This window comes from Haematobia irritans, chromosome 3 (assembly GCF_050003625.1).
Source record: "Haematobia irritans isolate KBUSLIRL chromosome 3, ASM5000362v1, whole genome shotgun sequence".
In the NCBI taxonomy this organism is placed as follows: Eukaryota; Metazoa; Arthropoda; class Insecta; order Diptera; family Muscidae; genus Haematobia; species Haematobia irritans.
In genome coordinates this window covers 142005267-142028752 of record NC_134399.1, presented here as the reverse complement: position 1 = coordinate 142028752, position 23486 = coordinate 142005267, and the positions used below count along the sequence as shown (strand labels likewise).

The 23486-nt window shown below is 33.6% G+C and overlaps 1 protein-coding gene across 1 annotated transcript in view; it reads right to left on the bottom strand.

Moving 5' to 3' along the window:
- Positions 1–5295: 5295 nt before the first annotated feature.
- The window catches only part of LOC142230370 (uncharacterized), a 34996-nt gene continuing 16805 nt past the window's right edge, over positions 5296–23486 (bottom strand). The window contains exon 2 of the mRNA XM_075301016.1: positions 5296–6191. Coding sequence (XP_075157131.1) covers positions 5455–6191 — 737 coding nt within the window. The 3' untranslated portion in view covers positions 5296–5454. The remainder of the gene's footprint in view (positions 6192–23486) is intronic.

The following is a 23486-nucleotide window of genomic DNA, read 5'->3' as shown; positions in this document are numbered from 1 at the left end:
CGCTCGTCCACAAGTTTGCAAAACCCGTAAATAATTTTTTGGAAACACTCAGATTAGAAGACCTACCCCAATCGCCGTATAGCCCAGGTATTGTTCCGCTTGATTACCAATACATGAATGCTAATAATCCTGAATTTTCGTACTTATGAGAAAGCACAAAATTGGGTCGATTTACAGATGGAGTCAAAAAACATGCAGTTTTTTCGTGGTGATATCAGTATGCTACCAGAAAGATGAGAAAAAGTAGTTGATAGTGATGAACATCGAAATGTCTTCAATCACAGAAATGATAGTATAAATTAAAAATTAATTGAAAGTTAATTAAAAACAATTAAACAAATATTTGGTACTACTAATTTTTGTTCCATTCAAAAAATTTGTTAAATTAATTAAATTTTTCACTGAATATTTTTTAAAACTCAATTAAGACTTTAATTGGAAAAAACTTCCTGAATTTTTTTTTTGTGCTGTTTCATTTTTTTCGGAATAAATTCTCAACATTTTTGAAAAAGTCCCATATTTTTAATTTGACTTCGCAATACTTTGTACAAAACCTTTATACCTTAACGGTAAATAAATACCGCAAGATAAATAATCAATCATATATCAAAGTCGCAGAAATTGAGATATCTGCCTAGCACATCAGGGAGAATTTGGTTTCCTCATTAAGTTTCGGAAATGCATGTGAATTGTGGCCATCAGACTGTAACAGAGAACTGTAACTGGTGGATTTTTTTTATACCCTCCACCATAGGTTGGGGAGTATATTAACTTTGTCATTCCGTTTGTAACACATCGAAATATTCGCCTGAAACCCCATAAAGTATATACATATATTCTGGGTCGTGGTGAAATTCTGAGTCGATCTAGCTATGTCTGTCCGTCTGTGGAAATCACGATAACTTCCGAACGAAATAAGCTATCGACTTGAAACTTGGCACAAGTAGTTGTAATTGATGTAGGTCTGTTGGTATTGCTAATGGGCCATATCGGACCACGTCTACGTGTCTTTCGGAGTCTCTTGGAGGAGCAAATTTCATCCGAAATTTGGTACGTGGTGTTAGTATATGGTGTCTAACATTCATGCTAAAATTGGTCCATATAGGCCCATAATTATATATAGCCCCCCATATAAATCGATCCCCATATTTCACCTCTGGAACCCTTTGGAGGAGCAATTTTTTTCCGATTCGGTTAAAATATTGTACGTTATATTACAACATGGTCGCTAACAACCATGAAAAAATTGACCCATATCGGTCTATAATTATATATAGCCCCCAGATGTGACCTCCGGAACCCCTTGGAGGAGCAAATTTCATCCGATTTAGTTGCAATTTTCTATGTTGTGTAAGTATATGGCCACTAACAACCATGCAAAAATTTATCCATATCGGTCCATAATTATATATCCCCAGATTTGACCTACGGAGCCCCTTGGAGGAGCAAATTTCGTCCGATTCGGTTAAAATTTTGTACGTTATATTACTAAGTGGTCACTAATAACCATGCAAAAATTGGTCCACTTCGGTCCATAATTATATTTAACCCCCATATAAGACAATTTCTAGATTTGACCTCCGGAGCCTCTGAAGGCGAAAATTTCATCCGATTCGGCTGAAATTCGGTACGTTGTGTTAGTATATGGTCACTAACAACCATGCCAAAAGTGGTCCATATCAGTCCATAGTTATATATAGCCCCCAGATAAACCGATCCCCAGATTTTCTTTCTCCATGGATAAGCAAATTTCATTTGATCTTGCTAAAAATTTAGTATGCAGAAAAATGCCACTTAAAAACCATGCCAAAATTGGTTTATATCGGTACAAAGTTACCCAGCAAAAAAAGCGTCGCCAAAAAAGTAATGAAAATGTTTTTTTTCCGGAATCCGGAAGTGGTGCAAAATTGACGCAGAAGCGATGAATTTAACATGAGTTTGTCATAGGTCGGAAGTCCTCCATTTCAACAGCCGATGCACTGAATTTGCATCACTTCTTTAGGTGTGATTCGAATTCAATGTTTTGGATGTAAATTAAAAAATTCTGTGATATTTTGTCAAATAAATAATTTTGATAATTTTTTATAATTTTTAATGGATCCTAACGCTTGTCTGAAACGTTTGGCCTCAAATATTTTCAAAAATTCACAATTTTCTCAGATTGGATTTAGCATTTTTTTCGACAAAATTTAAATAATTTTTACCATTTTATGCATTCTTAAACTGATTTTAACCAATTTGAAACAAAAAAAGTTAAAATTACCCATTAAAAATATGAAAAATGCATGTTATAAAAAATTGAATGAAAAGAACTTCCTGTGTAGTTAAAATAAAGAACTTCATTGGGAGTACATCTTCTGTAAGTACTTTTAAAGTTGTGCCTTTGGAAGAACTTCCAAATTTGTTTGGATATCCAGATTTGCCCTACGGAGCATCGTGAAAGGGCAAACCGATACACTCGAAATTTGGTACGTGATGTTAGTATATGCCCTCTAACAATCTTGGTCCATATCGGCCCATAATTATATAGGGGAGCCACCGTGGTGCAATGGTTAGCATGCCCGTCTTGCATACACAAGGTCGTGGGTTCGATTCCTGCATCGACCGAACACCAAAAAAGTTTTTCAGCGGTGGATTATCCCACCTCAGTAATGCCAGTGACATTGCTGAGTGTTTCAAAGCATCTCTAAGTGGTTTCACTGCAATGTGGAACGCCGTTCGGACTCGGCTATAAAAAGGAAGTCCCTTGTCATTGAGCTTAACATGGAATAGGGCAGCACTCGGTGATAAGACAGAAGTTCACCACTGTGGTATTACAATGGACTGAATAGTCTAAGTGAGCCTGATACATCGGGCTGCCACCTAACTAACCTAACCTGTCCCCATATAAACCGATCACCAGATGTTAACTGTGGAAACTCTTGGAGGAGCAAATTTCATGCGATCCGGTTGAACCGGATAACAACCATGCAAAAATTAGTCAATATTGGTCCATAATTATATCATCTGATCTTGTTGACAGTTGGTCCTCTCATTACCATGAGAAAATTGGTTCATATCGGTTCATAATACATCTATAGGGGATTATATATAGAAATTTATTCCATCTATTTTACCTAACATAGACTTCATATGGACTAACATACAATTTGGAAAATAGTGTTAATAAGGTTTAATAAACCTTAATTCGATGTGGAGGGTACTAATGATTCAGCCTGACCGAACTTTCGCCATAGTTACTTGTTTCTTTTCCGTTTTGCGGTCTTATTTCCCAGAGCCGAAAATTTTGCTGAGAATCATAGTTTGAGTTTGTACTATACAAATCTTGTTAATATTTATCAACAATTTTCCTAAATTATACCCTTCAAGCTTGATATCAATAATATGTACATACTTGAATTGAAACCAGGCGAAAAAATAAATTAAATTTCACGATTGCATTATTTTATTTATGTTTATGTAAGACAAACTATATTAAAAATATTTTAAAGGATTGAATGAACTCATGTTAATTCTCTTTGTTAAACCTTAGTTTTATAATAAAATAAACTGGTTTTCGGTGCGGAAACGTAACACAGTATCCAACATTTCGATGGAATTTTTGAGTTTTTGGGGGTGGTCACGAATTAACCTCCTTTTGGCTCGAGGATGCCTAGTTTAGGAGATATGAGCAAAAGAAGTTTTTCATATAAAAATTTCATGTTTTTTAGGATTTTGGTGGAATTTTTGATATTTTGGGGGTAGTCACGAATTAACCTCCTTTTCGCTCTAGGACGATTAGTTTATAAAAATTTTCATATAAAAATTTGATTTTTTTTTTAAGATTTCGACAGAATTTTTGAGTTTTTGGGGGTGTTGTAGGTACTAGAGGTGTGCACGTGAGTAATAGCTTACTCACGCTCACGCACACTCACGACAGAAAAATCATACTCACGCACACTCACGCACGATATTTTTTGGTAGGACTCACGCACACTCACGAAAAGAAAATTTGTATTCACGCACACTCACGCACGAAAACGTCGTGACTCACAAAAAATACCGTGACTCACAAAAAATACCGTGAATCACGAAAAATATCGTGACTCACGAATAATTTTATAATTAATTTACCTTACCGAAGTGTCTGAAAACATGAGCATTATTAAAATCGAGAGTGTTATTAAACTCTTAACATCTCAGGTGTCACTAGAATTGTAATTGAATTTAACTCTTAAGCGTTTTATGTTGGTGAACAGGAATATTGTCGTGAGTGTAATTCGTTACTCACGCACACTCACGAAGATATTATTTTTGTGACTCACGCACGACATTTTGTTTTGTTAATCACGCTCACGCACGAATCACGAAAATTTTCGTGAGTCACGACAATTTTGTGTCACGTGCACACCTCTAGTAGGTACATAGTACATTGTACTATGTACCTACAACAATAAATTGATTTTGTGAAACATTTTTGTTTTAAATTATCAAATTGGTGGGACTTTTGTCCGAGTTTTGAATAATGTTGGTTCAAAAAAATTTTTCTTGTGCAATTTTCTTGTCGATGCATCGAGAATAGAATGGGGAATATTTGTATGTCGGTTTGATTTTTCTACACAACTCTAGCCGATACAAATCTATCTATTGGGCTTCGGTCAATTATCCACAATAAAATTGTTTTATTTAATTATTATTTAATTTATTATAATTACAAATTACAATAAACTTATTTATACGTGCACTAGCAACTAGTGGCTATCGGCTTTCGGCCAATCCACAATAAAATAAGTTGAAGGAATCCGAACAGCCTTGACTAGTTGAACAACCAATATTAAAATCAAATTTACATTTTATTCATCTCTGCTGACCATCATTATTGCCAAACTAGTGTAGCAATAAAGTTTTGAATCAAACAGTTTTTTTTGTTTAGCAGAATATAAACTTTTTTAGATTTAAATAAATATATTTTGATTATTAGGCGGCTGCATTTCAGACGAAATGTTCTGACTTCATTGGCGAGGGCGTCGATTGACCTAAAGTTTCCGGTGTCGGCTAAAATTGATTGAGCGATTGGTGGTCGCTTCATTCTTTACTTAGGACAATTTTCTTATTGTATTTCATGTCGTATTTTTCGACATTTTCCGATTAGGCTCACTTGATCTTAATGTAGTCACAATATAAAAATTATTGTTACAACTCCATGATAAACCATACAAATTCGTTTATGCGGTTTCCGGAAAACATACACACTTGATACTTTGCTAGCAATTTAACTAAAACACACGGTCACAATATTAAAATATTTTTTTTTTTTTGCAAATTTATTAACGACTGCGAATGAAAAATGATAAAATAAAACATGTGTAATTATAAATATATAAATAAACTGTATAACTCATTGTAAAAAATTTGACTATATTGCACTTAAAATTAAAAATTCTTTTAAAACATTTTCACTTTCAATGCACCTTTTCATAGTGCTGAGAAACCTTGAGCTGCTTTATAACGCAACGATGAATAGTTCGGTTGATAGTTTGGCCCACAATAGTTGGAGGTGGGAAAAAATCCACAAGGCCCGGTTAGACTATCGCTTGCTGTGGTCCCACTAGCCGTGGCAAATGTATTGTACGAACTGTTGACATAATTCTTGGTTGACGCGTACATTCCCAGAGCAGTGGGAAAACTCAAAGAGTAGGCTGCGGCAGCCGCTGCTGCATGATGATGATGATGGTGTGAATGATGAGAATGGGCGGCCAAATTCATTTGTTGCTGCAATAGGACCGCCCCTTTTTCGGGTGAAAATTTATGGGCTGTTGTTATCGGTGGCACTGGTTGTGGGGTGCTGGTGATTAAAGGTCGTCCTGTGGTCGATATACGCTCATTACGACGAAACTTGGCTCGTCGATTTTGAAACCATACCTGTACACGCGCCTCACTGAGGCCCACTTTAGTGGCCAATTCTTCACGCACAAATGCGTCCGGATAGTGGGTGCGTTCGAAAACTTTCTCCAATGCTGTTAATTGTCCGGAGGAGAAGGTGGTACGGTTACGTCGTGGTTTGCGGCTAGAATGTGGTGACGTCGATGTATCGTTATGGAGATTATGGTGCTGTTGATGTTGATGGTTGTGACTATGATGAGCATGATGATCGGCAATAATGTCATTTGCCAATGACGAAGTAGATCCAAAGTCATTATGAAATGTTTCATCTGCAACGATAAATGAATGGAGAATAGGCGTGATTAGATATGCTTCTCTACGGGTAATATTAAAATTTCTAGGCACAATGGCAGGTAATCATAAAATAGATTTTCTTTGTATACAAACTTAAAATGTTCGAAATCCCTACTTAATCTTGTTTCTATTCTACTAGTTAATCATAACATATATTATCAATACATTTTATAAATATAAATCAAAGAGGGTAGATGTAAATCCAAAGATTGGGAGCATTCCTTCAATGTTTTCCATTTGCTTTTGCAAAGAAAAGCTCTACTACATAAAAATTTTTGGGCGCCAACTTCGTAATAAATAAAATAGATAAACAGATAGAGGTCAATAGTGGCTACACTCATGATTGTATTCATAGTTTACTTGGATTCAAAGATTTTAATTTTGGTATTGATTTTTAGCCCAAGATGCTCAATCTTTATGATGAAGAAGTTTTTTTTTTAGGAAGCTATCTACAGTTAAATCTACCCTCAGAAAACGTCGGCGATTTTTTAGCCGTTTTAACTTTTTTTAGTTCACAACAAGCATGGAAAGTATAAAGTCGGACGGGGCCGACTATATTATACCCTGCACCACTTTTTAGATCTAAATTTTCGATACCACATCACATCCGTCAAATGTGTTGATGGCTATATATAAAGGTTTGTCCCAAATACATACATTTAAATATCACTCGATCTCGACATAATTTGATAGACTTCTACAAAATCTATAGACTCAAAATTTAAGTCGGCTAATGCACTAGGGTGGAACACAATGTTAGTAAAAAACAAGTAAGTAAAGTCTAAAGTCGGACGGAACCTACTAAATTACACCCTTCACCACTATGTACACTGAAAAAAAAAGCATACCCGGTTCCAAAGATTTTGTCTTTACTTTAAAAAATTTGGTATTGATTCCGAGCCAAAGAAGCGGAGAATACAAGTAAGGATACTTTTAAGACACAATTCACTTTTAAAATCGGGTTTTGTGTACTTGCTTCTAGGAAGCAAATTTTAATTTTTCGCTTTTTCAGCTTTTTTCTTCATATGCTATCAAAGTCCTTTAAAAACAACTTAACGACAAGAAATTATGCTGTGTTTCAAGTAAAAAACGTCTTTAAAATAAAGTGTTGAAAAACATGTCCTATATTTGAACGATTTTTTGCTGTGTGGTCAAGATGCAACAAGACAACAAATTTAAAGACAATTTCATTAAATTTAAAGATTTTTTCTAAATTATTAAAGTCAAGTTGACCTTAGGTTAGGTTAGGTTATGTGGCAGCCCGATGTATCGGGCTCACTTAGACTATTCAGTCCATTGTGATACCACAGTGGTGAACTTCTCTCTCATCACTGAGTGCTGCCCGATTCTATGTTAAGCTCAATGACAAGGGACCTCCTTTTTATAGCCGAGTCCGAACGGCGTTCCACATTCCAGTGAAACCACTTAGAGAAGCTTTGAAACCCTCAGAAATGTCACTAGCATTACTGAGGTGGGATAATCCACAGCTGAAAAACTTTTTGGTGTTCGGTCAAAGCAGGAATCGAACCCACGACCTTTTGTATGCAAGGCGGGCATGCTAACCATTGCACTACGGTGGCTCCAAGTTAACCTTAGCCCAAACATTTTTTCTTTCATGTTATTATATCCATTTTTAAACCAAATCACTTAATTATAAGGACAATACGACTTTATTGAAAAGTTTATCGACCTTTGGTCAAGGAAAAAAACTTTATACCAGAGAAATGCAAAATTTGCAAAATTTGCATTCGTATTTTAGAGACATGAAATCTTTGACCTCACGACAATATTTTTTTCAGTGTAGACAAACATTTGTGTTACCATCTCAACTAATTCCAATTTGCTGGGAGCTTTATAAGGGTTTGCATTTTCAGATACTTTTTGTATTTTTACAAAATTTTTTTTGTATTTTTACAAAAACTCTAGAATTAAAATTTAAATCGTCTAACGCCCTGGGATGAAACACGATGTTAGTAAAAAATATGGAAAATATGAAGCGAGAGAAATTTACAGGCGAAATCAGGCGATACATATGTATTCGAGATATAGGACAATTTTAGTAATATTTACAATTTTTGCTACTCATCAGTGGCGATTTTACAAGGATATTCTGATATATTATTTGGTCAAGTCGGGCGACTTGGAACCGTATTTAAAAATCAACCGTTTTGTGTAAAGTGTGGGAATTTTGGCCATATTTCTATAAACCGGAAAAACGAATATATGTAGGCTTTATCTAAATCTGAACCAAACTTCACACTAAAATATCATATTAAATATATTCTCTGTGGAAACTATCCAGTCAATTGGAGGAAAATTCCATTGAAAATGGGTCTAGAATATACGTATATATGTGAGCTATATATAATCTGAACCGATTTTGACTAAATTTGACATGCATAGTTAGAATAATAATTCTGCAATCTCTGCAAAATTTCACGTAAATGGGAGTATAACTTTGGCCCCCGTGGTCATATGAGTGTAAATCGGGCGAAAGATATATATTGGAGCTATATCTAAATCTGAACCGAATTCAACCACATTTGGCACACACTGAAAAAAAAAAAGCATGTCCGGTTCCAAAGATTTTGTCTTTACTTTAAAAATGTTGGTATTGATTCCGAGCCAAAGAAGCGGAGAATACAAGTAAGGATACTTTTAAGACACAATTCTCTTTTAAATTTGGGTTTTGTGTACTTGCTTTTAGGAAGCAAATTTTAATTTTTCGTTTTTCAGCTTTTTTTCTTCATATGCTATCAAAGTCCTTTAAAAAAGAGTTAACGACAACTTTAGTTTCCAAATTAAGACTTGACTTCCATTAGAAATTATGCTACGTTTCAAGTAATAAACGTCTTTAAAATGAAGTGTTGAAAACTATGTCCTATATTTGAACGATTTTTTGCTTTGTAGTCAAGATGCAAAAAGGCAACAAATCTAAAGACAATTTCATTAAATTTAAAGAATTTTTCTGAATTATTAAAGTCAAGTTGACCTTAGCCCAAACATTTTTTCTTTCATGTTATGATGCCCATTTTTAAGTGAAATCACTTAATTATAAGGATAATACGACTTCATTGAAAAGTTTTTTGACTTTTGGACAAGGAAAAAAACTTTATGGTAGAGAATTGCGTCTTCCGTGCTAAGCAAAATTTGCATTCGTATTTTAAAGACATGAAATCTTTGACCTCACGACAATATTTTTTTCAGTGCACTCACCGATACTATTAATCGTACTCCTTGTGTAAAATTTGAAGCGATTCAGGGCAAAACTCTGGCATTTGAAGCCATATATGTCCAAATCGGACGAAAGATATATATGGGAGCTATATCTAAATCTGAACCGATTTTAACTAAATTTGTCACACATAGCGACACCGTTAAACGTACCTCTTGTGCAAAATTTGAAGTAAGTCAGGGTAAAACTCTGGCTTTTGAGGTCATATAAGTGCAAATCGGACTAAAGATATATATGGGAGCTATATCTAAATCTGAACCGATTTCACTCAAATTTACCAAGCATTGGTAGAATGTCAATTCTACTCTCTGTGCGAAATTTCACGAAAATCGGTAGTAAACTTTGGCCTCTTTTGCCATATGAGTCTAAATCGGACGAAAGATATATATGGGAGCTATATCTAAATCTGAACTGATTTGGCTGATATTTTGCAAGTTTTTCGAGACTCATAAAATATTCGGATGTAGTGAATTTGAAGAACATCGGTTGATAAACACGCCAATTATGACCAGATCGGGGATAAATATATATGTCAGCTATATCTAAATCTGAACCGATTTTTACCAAAATCAATAGCGATTGTCTTTGTTTCAAAAAACGACCCTATGCAAAATTGGAGGACGATCGGACTTAAATTGCAATCTGTACTTTGCGCACAAAAATACATGAACAAACAGACAGACGGGCATCGCTAAATCGACTCAGAATTCAATTCTAAGACGATCGGTATACTAAACGATGGGTCTCAGACTTTTCCTTCTTGGCGTTACATACAAATGCACAAACTCATTATACCCTGTACCACAGTAGTGGTGAAGGGTAGAAATACGGGAAACATTTAATTCTGAAGCATCGCTCGATATATATGTATTAGAAGTTTAGGAAAATTAGAGTCATTTTTACATGCAGGATACAATGCTAATGCTACTCCCTGTGCAAAATTTCAACTAAATATATATATATATATATATATATATATATATATATATATATATATATATATATATATATATATATATATATATATATATATATATATATATATATATATATATATATATATATATATATATATATATATATATATATATATATATATATATATATATATATATATATATATATATATATATATATATATATATATATATATATATATATATATATATATATATATATATATATATATATATATATATATATATATATATATATATATATATATATATATATATATATATATATATATATATATATATATATATATATATTTCGCCCGATATGGACTTATATGGCCCCAGAAGCCAGAGTTTAACCCTAATTTGCTTAAAATTTTGCACAAGAAGAACAATTAGTACTATAGTCAAGTGTGGCAAATTTTATTGAAGTCGGTTCTGATTTAGATGTAGCTCCCATATATATCTTTCGCCCGATATGGACTAATACGGTCCCAAAATCAATAGAGTTCTATACTGAGGCAAAACACATACTTGTGCCAAATTTGAAGTCGATTGGACTAAAACTGCGACCTAGACTTTGATTACAAAAACGTGTTCACGGACAGACGGACATGGCTCTATCGACACAGGAGCCCACCCTGAGCATTTTTTCCAAAGACACCATGTGTCTATCTCCTTCTGGGTGTTGCAAACATATGCACTAACTTATAATACCCTGTTCCACAGTGTGACGCAGGGTATAAAAATCGCAAGAGGTTCGTCTCTCCCAAGTAAATCGAAGAACAGATGTGGATATTTCGGTTTGGTGTTGTTGCTGTTATACCAAAAACTTATTATTATACCTCAAATGAAAGTACAGAATACTCGTATCATAATCGGATGATTTTTAAGATACATACAATTTTTCACAAAATGATGGTAAACAATTGAATAGTTTGGAATATCCCATAAACATTAGTAGATATTTACATAAAGTTTTTATGGTTAATAACACTTGGGATAAACTTTACGACGACATGATGTTTATTTAGATTGAACCATTATAAAGAAACATTTTGATTGACGAGGTTATTTCTCAAGACCCAACATTTTTACTTTGTTCAAATCAAAACACCGAACTGCGTAACATACTTGAAATATAAGCAATTTGATGAAGTACCAATGAAGTGCAATTGCCCCCAAAAACTAAATAGTCTCATATTTTCTACAAAAGTGCTAAGTTTCTAAGGAGTTGTTTTAATTTTCTGCAGAAATTCATTTACAATTAACCACATATTTTCGCAACAAGAAATTTTATATATTGCCATAGATGTACACATTGTCTCGACGAAAGATTCTTTAAGTAACTTTGCGTATGATTTTAACCTCAAACCACTATAAACCACACTGTGCTGTTGTATGTAGCCTGGGGCCATCAAAGAATTCTATTAAAGTTGAAACCTTTTAAAAATTCCCAAATGAGATGCTAAGAGACTGAGAAACATTTGATTTTGAAAGACTTTGGGAATTTTTAAATTATGTACATACAAAGTATTAATAGCCAAAGGCTTTAAAATAAATGTTTATGATCCCCTTCAGAACTGCTGTCAATGGCCAGCCGATTCTAGGTAAACCCATAAACCATCATCCCCCGGCATTATAGACCCCCCTCCACACCACAAGGATATTTGTGGTTGTTAAAAATAAAGGTTTTAATAGTTTTCACAATCATTTCCCCATCAAATAATATAAGGCCTAACGTTTATAGATAGGAATTATGAAGTCATCAAATAATGATTAATTTTCGTTACGTTATTATGGCAGCCTCTCGCTGCCACTGCTAAATGTTCAGTTGTCTGCTTGAGGCGCTATTCCCTAGATTTTATCTTTGATGTGACACATCTGATGATTTTGTAACATCTCTTCCTGACATCTCTCCCCCCAAAAGGGGCCAATTTTATGACCATGTCGTAGTTGTTAATGATGATGTTTGCCTTTGGTCAATGCTTTAAAGATTGCATGTGTGGCATATGGTGGCTGTACGATTTTGTAGAGGGAGTAAATTCATAGAGAAATTTATGCCAGGATATCTTCACATGGTATGGTGGTGCTTGGTAAAAGGTTGTCACTTTTATGTCATTCCCGTTTACCAATGTTACAGTGACATTTATGTCGGCACTGCTGTTAGCTGACTAATGGGTCTCTAATTGATTGTAAATCAAATTTTTATAATCTTTAAACTTTTGTTATGTTTTTCTTGTAGATATGTTTGATGTCAGCACTTCTCAAAATATAGACATTCCCAGAATTATTAGCAGTAAAAACGAAAAGCCTTATTGGGGAAGGTGGTTGTTTGTGACTCAATCATTATTTTTGATTAATTACAAATCATGTGTCAACATTGAAAAGCCTGAAGCTACCAACAAATTTGGCTTAATTTGCGAAGCCATTTAAGGTATTTCGAAGGCAATGGGTGCATAAGACGTGGTTGTTTTATAAAAAAAGGTTGTTTTGGATGACATCCAACTTTAAATCTTTTTAACAGTAGTGGTTTAAACAGCTGACGACGTTTCGTATTTTCTTGCACTGTCCTGAAAAAAGAGCATGCCCTGTTCCAAAGATTTTGTCTTTATATTAATGATTTTGATATTGATTTCAAGACAAAAGTCACATGTCTTTGAACTAAGGCATATTTTCCTTAAAGTAAAGAAACACATTTTTGATTTAAAGAAATCGTCCTTAAATTAAATGAAATATTTAATATTTACTTGAATATTATTTCAAATTTTTATTTCTTTAGAAAAATTTTGTCAAAATTTTATTTCTATAGAAAATTTTTATAAAATTTTATTTGTTGTTTTTTATTGCAGCTTAAAATCATACATTGACTAAACTACAAGTGTAGCTTAACCAACATAGGAAAAGAATGTTTGTCAAATTTATTTGGGCAAAGCCCTATAGACTGCAAGATGGTTGGATGGACGCACGTTTCGGAATTACCACATTCCTCATCAGCATCCTCTACTTGCAGCAAAACTATCAACCAATTATCAGAATAAATTCAGGCAGTTCATTAAACCCAAACCCACACTTGAACCCTCCGGCTTATGCCGAAATAAATTGTTTTGAATTTATTTTGGCATAAGCCGGCTATCAATGTAAATCCTTTTTTCGGAGGGTTCAAGTGTGGTTTATTGTTGGGTTTAATGAACTGCCTGAATTTATTCTGATAATTGGTTGATAGTTTTGCTGCAAGTAGAGGATGCTGATGAGGAATGTGGTAATTCCGAAACGTGCGTCCGTCCTACCATCTTGCAGTTTATAGGGCTTTGCCCAAATAAATTTAACAAACATTCTTTTCCTCTGTTGGTTAAGCTACACTTGTAGTTTAGTCAATGTATGGTTTTAAGCTGGAATAAAAAACAACTACAATGCTTAAAGAACAAAACCAACAATAACAAAACAAAAATAAATTTTATTTCTATGCAAAATTTTGTCAAAATATTATTTCTGTAGAAAATTTTGGCAAAATCTCTGTAGAAAATTTTTGTTTAAATTTTATTTCTATAAAATTTTTTTGTCAAAATCTTGTTTCTCTTGAAAATTTTTCACAAAATTTTATTTCTATAGAAAATATTTGTCAAAATTTTTTTTCTGTAGAAAATATAGTTAAAATTTTATTTCCATAGAAAATTTCGTTAAAATTTTATTTCTATAGAAAATTTTTTTGAAATATTATTTCTATACAAAATTTTGTGAAAATATTATTTCTGTAGAAAATTTTGTCAACATTTTATTTTTTTCTATATAAAATTTTTGCCAAAATTGTTTCTATAGAAAACTTTATCAAAATTTTATTTTTCCAAAAATTGAAGTCCATCTTAGTTGGAGAGGAATATCTTGCAAATAAAATCAAGTAAGGAAAGTCTAAAGTCGGGCGGGGCCGACTATATTATACCCTGCACCACTTTGTAGATCTAAATTTTCGATACCATATCACATCCGTCAAATGTGTTGGGGGCTATATAAAGGTTTGTCCCAAATACATACATTTAAATACCACTCGATCTGGACAGAATTTGATAGACTTCTACATAATCTATAGACTCAAAATTTAAGTCGGCTAATGCACTAGGGTGGAACACAATGTTAGTAAAAAAAAAATGGGAAACATTTAAATCTGAAGCAATTTTAAGGAACTTCGGAAAAGTTTATTTATGATTTGTCGCTCGATATATATGTATTAGAAGTTTAGGAAAATTAGAGTCATTTTTACAACTTTTCGACTAAGCAGTGGCGATTTTACAAGGAAAATTTTGGTATTTTGACCATTTTTGTCGAAATCAGAAAAACATATATATGGGAGCTATATCTAAATCTAAACCGATTTCAACCAAATTTGGCACCCATAGCTACAATGCTAATTCTACTCCCTGTGCAAAATTGCAACTTAATCGGAGTAAAAATTGGCCTCTATGGTCATATGAGTGTAAATCGGGCGAAAGATATATATGGGAGCTATACATAAATTTGAACCGATTTCAATCAAATTTGGCACGCATAGCTACAATGCTAAATCTACTCCCTGTTCAAAATTTCAATCAAATTGGGCCAAAGCTCTGGCTATTAGAACCATATTAGTCCATATCAGGCGAAAGATATATATGGGAGCTATATCTAAATCTGAACCGATTTCAATCAAATTTTTCACACTTAACTGCACTACTAATTGTACTCCGAATGCAAAATTTCAGACAAACTGGGCCAAAACTCTGGCTTCTAGGACCATATTAGCCCATATCGGGCGAAAGATATATATGGGAGCTATATCTAAATCTTAACCGATTTCAATCAAATTTTGCACACTTGACTATACTACTAATTGTACTCCTAGTGCAAAATTTCAACCAAATTCGGCCAAAAATCTGGCTTCTGGGGCCATATAAGTCCATATCGGTTGAAAGATATATATGGAAGCTATAAAAAACTCTGGCTGCTGGGTCCATATCGGGCGAAAGAAATATATGGGAGCTATATCTAAATCTGAACCGATTTCTTCCAAAATCAATATTCTGGCCCAAATTAGTAACATGTGCCAAATTTGAAGGCGATTGGACTTAAATTGCGACCTAGACTTTGATCACAAAAATGTGTTCATAGACAGACGGACATGGTTATATCGACTTAGGGTCCCACCCTGAGCATTATTGCCAAAGACACCATGTGCCTATCTCGCCTCCTTCTGGGTGTTACAAACATACACTGAAAAAAAGCATGCCCGGTTCCAAAGATTTTGTCTTTACTCTAAAAATTTTGGTATTGATTCCGAGCCAAAGAAGCGGAGAATACAAGTAAGGACACTTTGAAGACACGATTCTCTTTTAAATTTGGGTTTTGTATACTTGCTTTTAGGAAACAAATTTTAAGTTTTTGTTTTTCCAGCTTTTTTTCTTCATATGCTATCAAAGGTCTTTAAAAACGAGTTAACGACAACTTTATTTTCCAAATTCAGACTCGACTTCCAGTAGAAATTATTCTACGTTTCAAGTAAAAAACTTCTTTAAAATAAAGTTTTGAAAAACATGTCCTATATTTGAACGATTTTTTGCTTTGTAGTCAAGATGCAAAAAGACAACAAATTTAAAAACATTTTCATTAAATTTAAAGAATTTTTCTGAATTATTAAAGTCAAGTTGACCTTAGCCCAAACATTTTTTCTTTCATGTTATGATACCAATTTTTAAGTGAAATCACTTAATTATAAGGACAATACGACTTCATTGAAAAGTTTATCGACTTTTGACAAGGAAAAAAACTTTATATTAGAGAAATGCGTCTTCTATGCTAAGCAAATTTGCATTCGTATTTTAAAGACATGAAATCTTTGTCCTCACGACAATATTTTTTTCAGTGTATGCACTAACTTGTAATACCCTGTTCCACAGTGTGGCGCAGGGTATAAAAATAATATTTTATCCAAAAGCTCAGTTCATTTCGTTTATATCAAGCACAGTTATTTTCTGACTATAAATCTTCAATAACCCACGAAGTTTCATTATAAAAAGTTTATTTAGTATAAATATAAAAGTGTAAATTAAAAAAAAAAAATGGTGTTCGGTCCGACCGAACGGATGGAACCCACGAGCCTTTGCATGCAAGGCAGACATGCTAACCACCGCACCACGTGGCCAACAAATGTTTGTTTCTGTTAAATAATGTTATGTTCGCATGGGATCGTGGGCGCTGTAAACTATGCTACATAAGTGTAACTTATAACGATAATTGTCTACTGGTGACTATAACAGCTACGTAGCCCAGTGGATAGTGTGTTGGCTTACAAACTGTATGGTCTTCGGTTCGATTCTCCGTCCAGGTAAAATTTAAAAAAATTATGAAATTGAATAATTTCTTCAACATTATTTGTATTACAGAAAAAGGTGCCAAGAACTAAAAAATTTCGTGGAAGTGAAAATTATGTGAGGGAATGAGCACAATCTTCTTTGGGGCAAATTCTTCCAAGCATATAATATTTTGGGCTCAAAATGCTTCCAAACATATAATATTTTTGGGCTCAAAATGCTTCAAAATATATAATATGTTCACATAAAACAAACATATTAATGTTTCGGCAGTATTCAATAATATATGTGCTCCTTGCGAAATATGTTTGGAACATATATTAGAGAAGCGATTTTTTTAGGGTGTTGCTTATTATACATTTATTATAATTTGTAATTATTAATTTATTTTAATAAATAAATAAAATTGGGTGCTTTATGAAGGCGTTGTTAAAAATGGGTCAATATGAACCATACTCATGACGAATATCGATATTGATGGGATAGAGTTCGGTCCGAGTCCTCACAAAATGATTTAACAAAACTGGGATTGAATCTGTTACCCTTAGTAGGGAAAGCGGGAATGTTAACTATTGCACAATGCCGGCTCCTATATGAGCCTATATAAATTGTTGGCTTAGTGTATTTTACATTTCGCCAAAAATTGCCTAAAATTATTCAACTACTTTGCCTAACTCACAACTGGTTTCCTGCGTCCCACTTGTTCTATGTATTCGTTTCGCTGCCGTCACTGAAATAATTTCTTGTCACAAAAATCAGATCATATTTTTTTTTTGTTTTTGGGAAGATCCGCATATCATCACAATTTCAAACAAAAAGGTACCGCCACCGCCTTCATTCAGTCACAATGAGAATGACTGTGACAAGTACGACAATGTATGCGAGTGAATTTCATTCACTCAATTGCCCACATATGGTGCATAAAGATGTAACAATCCATCATAGCTACGTTTGAGCATCGCGATGCGGTCTTATTTGTTTTCATAGCCATCGAGTACAAATGCAATTGCATGACACCACACAGGCATTGAATCTGATGTCCTGAAAACAGAGGGTTGCTGTTGTACAGTGTATGTACTATAAGTGGTATCTCTCCGATACAAGAAACGTTTTTCTTTTTACTTCTTTGCGGCATCATAAACAGAGATATAACCTCAGTCGTTCTGCCACTGGGCATAAATGAATAATTATATTTTAAAGAGCCATAAATTTACACCTAATTATAAATCATTTGTTGCTTCGCCTATAATTGGAATGAGGCGAGAGGGTTTCGTTTCTATAGGGATGCCTAACATTTTCTTTATGATGTGTAGACATAAGGAATGTGTCACATTAAAATCAAAATATTATGGAATGGGGAATTATGCCATATAATGGGCAATTAAGGTAGCGTTTATCGAATGGAAGTGGTAATGGTCTACTTTTCATAGTTCTCAGTAATTGTTAATAGTTCTGGGAAATTTTTCTAAAACGAAAATGATCTGATGTTAAGTGGAAATATTTGTAGGAAAAATATTATGACACACCCAGAAAAAATTCCGTAGTTAAACTAATGCTAAATTTAACTTATTTTTATTGGAAAAAAATTATATGCTTGTAGTTGAATTTTATTATTTTTATCGAAATTTTCCACAGCTTAATGAAATCTTACTTTCTTTAAGTACGCCTCAAAAATTTTATGAACTAAACGTGAGTATGATCATCAATATCAATATGAACTAAAACAAATGAAAATTTTCGTACGATTCCCAAAAATAGTAAGAATATACTACTGTATGGTAAAAATGGTCATGGTTTTGCGCCAATGATTTTCTTCTTTACTTTTAGTTAATTTTTTCTTCTATGAGATGATGTACTTTCGTGAACTGCAGTTAAAAAGTACAACAGGGCATTACAATTTCCTGGTTTTAACAACACTTTGTGGAAATCTCAAAATGTGGAGTATAATTTAGTTCAATTTTCGTGCGTGGTAGTTCATTCTTCCTATAAAACAGTTCACTTTTTTTCGGTGCACACAACTACTCTGTAAATGGATATTATTCCCCAGCAAAAAAAAAAAAGAGCTTCCAAGAAAGTAGTTTGGATCACCAATGTTTGATCCGGAAGTAGTGCAAACTTGGATCATCTCCAATGAATTTTACATGGGCTTGTCATAGGACGAAAGTAATCCATTTGCATTGCTTTAGAAGTTGTGCCTTCGATGTTCATTTGGATAAAGAAATTAAAAAAAAAACAATTTTTTTCCAATTTCACTTTTTAGTTTTATTATTAGTTTTGTTACAATTTTATTTTCTTATTACCTAATTTTTACAAATTGAAAAACTTCGTCGCTTCCACTGGGGGTTGAACCTGGGTCTGTTGGCACCATAACAGAATACCTTAACACACTCGGCCACAAACGCCATTGAACACGATGCATCAAAACGTCTATTCAAATGTTTGTGATATGAACTTCCCAGAAAAAAATTTGGAAGTTCTTCCAAAGGCACAAATTTAAAAGCACTTCCATAAGATGCAGTCCCAATGATGTTCTTTATTTTAACTACCCAGGAAGTTATTTTAATTCCATTTTATATAACTTGGTTTTTTCATACTTTTAATGGATAATTTTAACTTTTTTAGTTTCAAATAAGTTAAAAACAGATTAAGAATTCATAAACTGGTACAAACCATTTAAATTTTGTCGAAAAAAATGTTTTTTTGAAAATATCTGAGGTCAAACGTTTCCGACAAGTGTTAAAATCCATTAACAATTATAAAAAAAATATAAAATTATTTATTTGACAAAATATCACAGATTTTTTTAATTTACATTCAAAACATTGAATTTGGATCACACCTAAAGAAGTAATGCAAATTCAGTGCAACGGCTGTTGAAATGGAGGACTTCCGTCCTATGACAAGCCCATGTTAAAATCATTGCTTCTGCGTCAATTTTGCACCACTTCCGGATCCAAAAAGAAGATTTTCATTACTTTTTTGGCGACGCTTTTTTTTGCTGGGCTAATATGACACCACGACATTACATTCTAACGACTTCCTGAGATGTTATTCATTATTATGAATGAAAAAGTAAAGAACGCTAGTTCAAATCTCACCAGAGGCAATTTTTTGTTAAATATTTTTCTAAAAAAGTATATTTTTATGTTTGTTTTTTGTCGGCATAAATCTTTGTATAAATATATTTTTTCCATTAAAAATCAAAAAAAAAAAACTACAATTTATCGTAATTTGTAAAACCTTTTAAAAAGAACTTCCATGGAAGTGAACAAGTCAAACGGCACAGTTTCAAATCCCAGCGGGGATGATTTAAATTTTTTTATTATTTTTTAGCGATTTTCTATTATTTTTTGCGAAATTTATTTGTGCAAAACCCAAATTTTCACATAAAACGGCCTAATTGCGTTACTTTTGAATTGTCTTTAAGTTAAAATTCTTGTTCCGATAAAATTCGGTATTTAATTTTACCCAACGGTCGATGAATACAAACGGGGCCTTTATACCCTCCACCATAGGATGGGGGTAAATTAACTTTGTCTTTCCGTTTGTAACACATCGAAATATTGCTCTAAGACCCCATAAAGTATATATATTCTGGGTTGTAGTGAAATTCTGAGTCGATCTGAGCATGTCCGTCCGTCCGTCTGTTGAAATCACGCTTACTTCCGAACGAAACAAGCTATCGACTTGAAACTTGGCACAAGTAGTTGTTATTGATGTAGGTCGGATGGTATTGCAAATGGGCCATATCGGTCCACTTTTACGTATAGCCCTCATATAAACGGACCCCCAAATTTGGCTTGCGATGCCTCTAAGAGAAGCAAATTTCATCCGATCCGGCTGAAATTTGGTACATGGTGTTAGTATATGGTCTCTAACAACCATGCAAAAATTGGTCCACAGCGGTCCATAATTATATATAGCCCCCATATAAACCGATCCCCCGATTTGGCTTGCAGAGCCTCTAAGAGAAGTAAATTTCATCCGATCCGGCTGAAATTTGGTACATGGTGTAAGTATATGGTCTCTAACAACCATGCAAAAATTGGTTCACATCGGTCCATAATTATATATAGCCCCCATATAAACCTATCCCCCGATTTGGCTTGCGGAGCCTCTAAGAGAAGTAAATTTCATCCGATCCGGCTGAAATTTGGTACATAGTGTTAGTATATGGTCTCTAACAACCATGCAAAAATTGGTCCACATCGGTCCATAATTATATATAGCCCCCATATAAACCGATCCCCCGATTTGGCTTGCAGAGCCTCTAAGAGAAAAAAATTTCATCCGATCCGGCTGAAATTTGGTACATGATGTTAGTATATGATCTCTAATGACCGTGCAAAAATTGGTCCATATCGGTCCATAAATATATATAGCCCCCATATAAACCGATCACCAAATTTGAACTCCGGAGCCTCTTGGAAGACCAAAATTCATCTGATTCAGTTGAAATTTGGTACGTGATGTTAATATATGGCCTCAAACACCCATGCAAAAATTGGTCGATATCGGTCCATAATTATATACAGGCACCATATAAACCGATCCCCAGATTTGACCTCCGGAGCACCTTGGAAGAGCAAAATTCTTCCCATTCGGTTGAAATTTGGTACGTGATGTTAGTACACGCAGAGAAGAAACATGATTGTCACAATCATATTCGAAGAGCAAAATAATACGATAGGAGCTATTTTTGCGGCGACCATGTAACATTTTAACCTGCAACCATGTTGGCTCAGTGAACATGGTTCTAAGAAAAATGTAATTGTCCTCATCTAAAATGTTATTATATTGATAAAAAGAATTTTGTTTGAATGAAAAGACAATGGTCACGATTTAAAATGTTATGGTATTCATTAAAAATGTTTTTCTTCTAGTTAAAAGAATATGGTCACAACCAAAAATGTTTTTATCTTTATGAAAAAACTTTTTTCATCGTCGAAAAAAGGACGCCACTTGAGAAAAGAAAACACAAAATTATCTTTATTTGTTTGCTTTTATTTATTTATAAATTAATTCATTGTTTATTTGTATTTATAATGCCGTTCAAGCAAACATCATATATTTTTACACACTCTATTTTATTTCAATTTTAACAATAAGTAATTATTCCATATTTACATCGTGCCCATCAAATGTACAAACGCAGACATCATGTAACTGCAAATAAAAATAAATGATACCATATAGTAAAATGCAGAACAAAAAAACAGGTATATTTTTTCAATTACACTTTCCTTTTTTGTGTTCACATAAAACCACGTGCCACTTCTGAATAAATAAATTAACACAAAACACAGTAAATCCGTATTCTCCGTCCATTACAAGAAACAATCAATACACGACTGACGCGCAAAATGAAAAACGTGTGTACCTGCTCAATGTTTTTATAAAATTCTTTTCGCTGCAAACATGTTAAAAAATTAAAAGGTCACGAAAAAAATGTAAATGGTCTTTATGGCCATGTAATGGTTCTAGACATGTCTATACTTAACCTATAAAAATACTTTTTTCCCTGTAAAAAAGTAAAAAAAAATTAATGGTCAGGTACATGATTTTCCCGACCATTTATTGGTCTCAAATTCTATCATTTTAATGATAGAACATGTTTGCGGCATTTGGGAACCATTCAAATGCTTATTGCCACCATACATTTTTCTCCGCTCGAAAATTATTTTTACAAAGACAAAATACATGGTTTTCGCGGCAATTACATGCTCTAGATAAGCACTAAATGGATGCGGCAACCATGTCCAAACATGGTTTTTCTGTGCGTGTAGATGGTATCCAACAACCATGCAGGAATTGGTTCCTATCAGTTCATAATTATATATAGCTCCCATATAAACCGATCCCCAGATTTGACCTCCGGTGCCTTTTGGAGAAGCAAAATTCATCCGATCTGGTTGAAATTTGGTACGTGGTGGTAGTATATGATATTTAACAACCATGTGAGTTGAAATTTGTGGATGGCAGTCTTTCGTAGAAGTTTCTACGCAATCCATGGTGGAGGGTACATAAGATTCGGCCTGGCCGAACTTACGGCCGTATATACTTGTTTGGAAATAATTCTGCAACTTTTGATCAGATAAAGATATCAACATAAATTGGGTGAAAGCTGAGGCGTTTTCCTATAAGTTTGCAAATTTTGTCCCTACTGGGTCCACGGTCTGACCTGTAGACGTTGAAAGTTGGTCACTTTGGGGATATGAAATTTTGTCTTCGCTGTCATCTCCGCAATTTTGAACCGATTCCGATAATTTCTTTGCTGGATAGAACTTGTATTGCTCGTGTGCATGTGCAATTACTCGTATTTTCTTCCGTTCGCAAGATATGGGATCCACAATTTATTTTTTTGCAATTTTGTTTTTGAAGTGGGGTCAGCATTTTGAACCTTTTTTGAGTGGATCTATAATTTCTCTTCTTAACTGCATTCCCTACACATTTCTACGAATTTTGGAAGAACAAATTGTGTACCTATGTGCTTTAGATTAAAAGTTGTGAAGTCCACAAATTAGTATTAAAAAAAAACCGAATTTAAACCACTTTTTTTTGGAAAAAGGCACATACTTTCTTTCTGTTGTAACATAGATTTCTCTTAACCGTTTTTTGCTTGTTTCTCATAGAACACCAAATAAATATACGTTTTAAACTTTTATCGATCATTTTTGTCAAGTTCTTCTTCTCCCAAAATCGGCAATTTTTCAAAAAGAAAAAAATGTTTAAAATTCT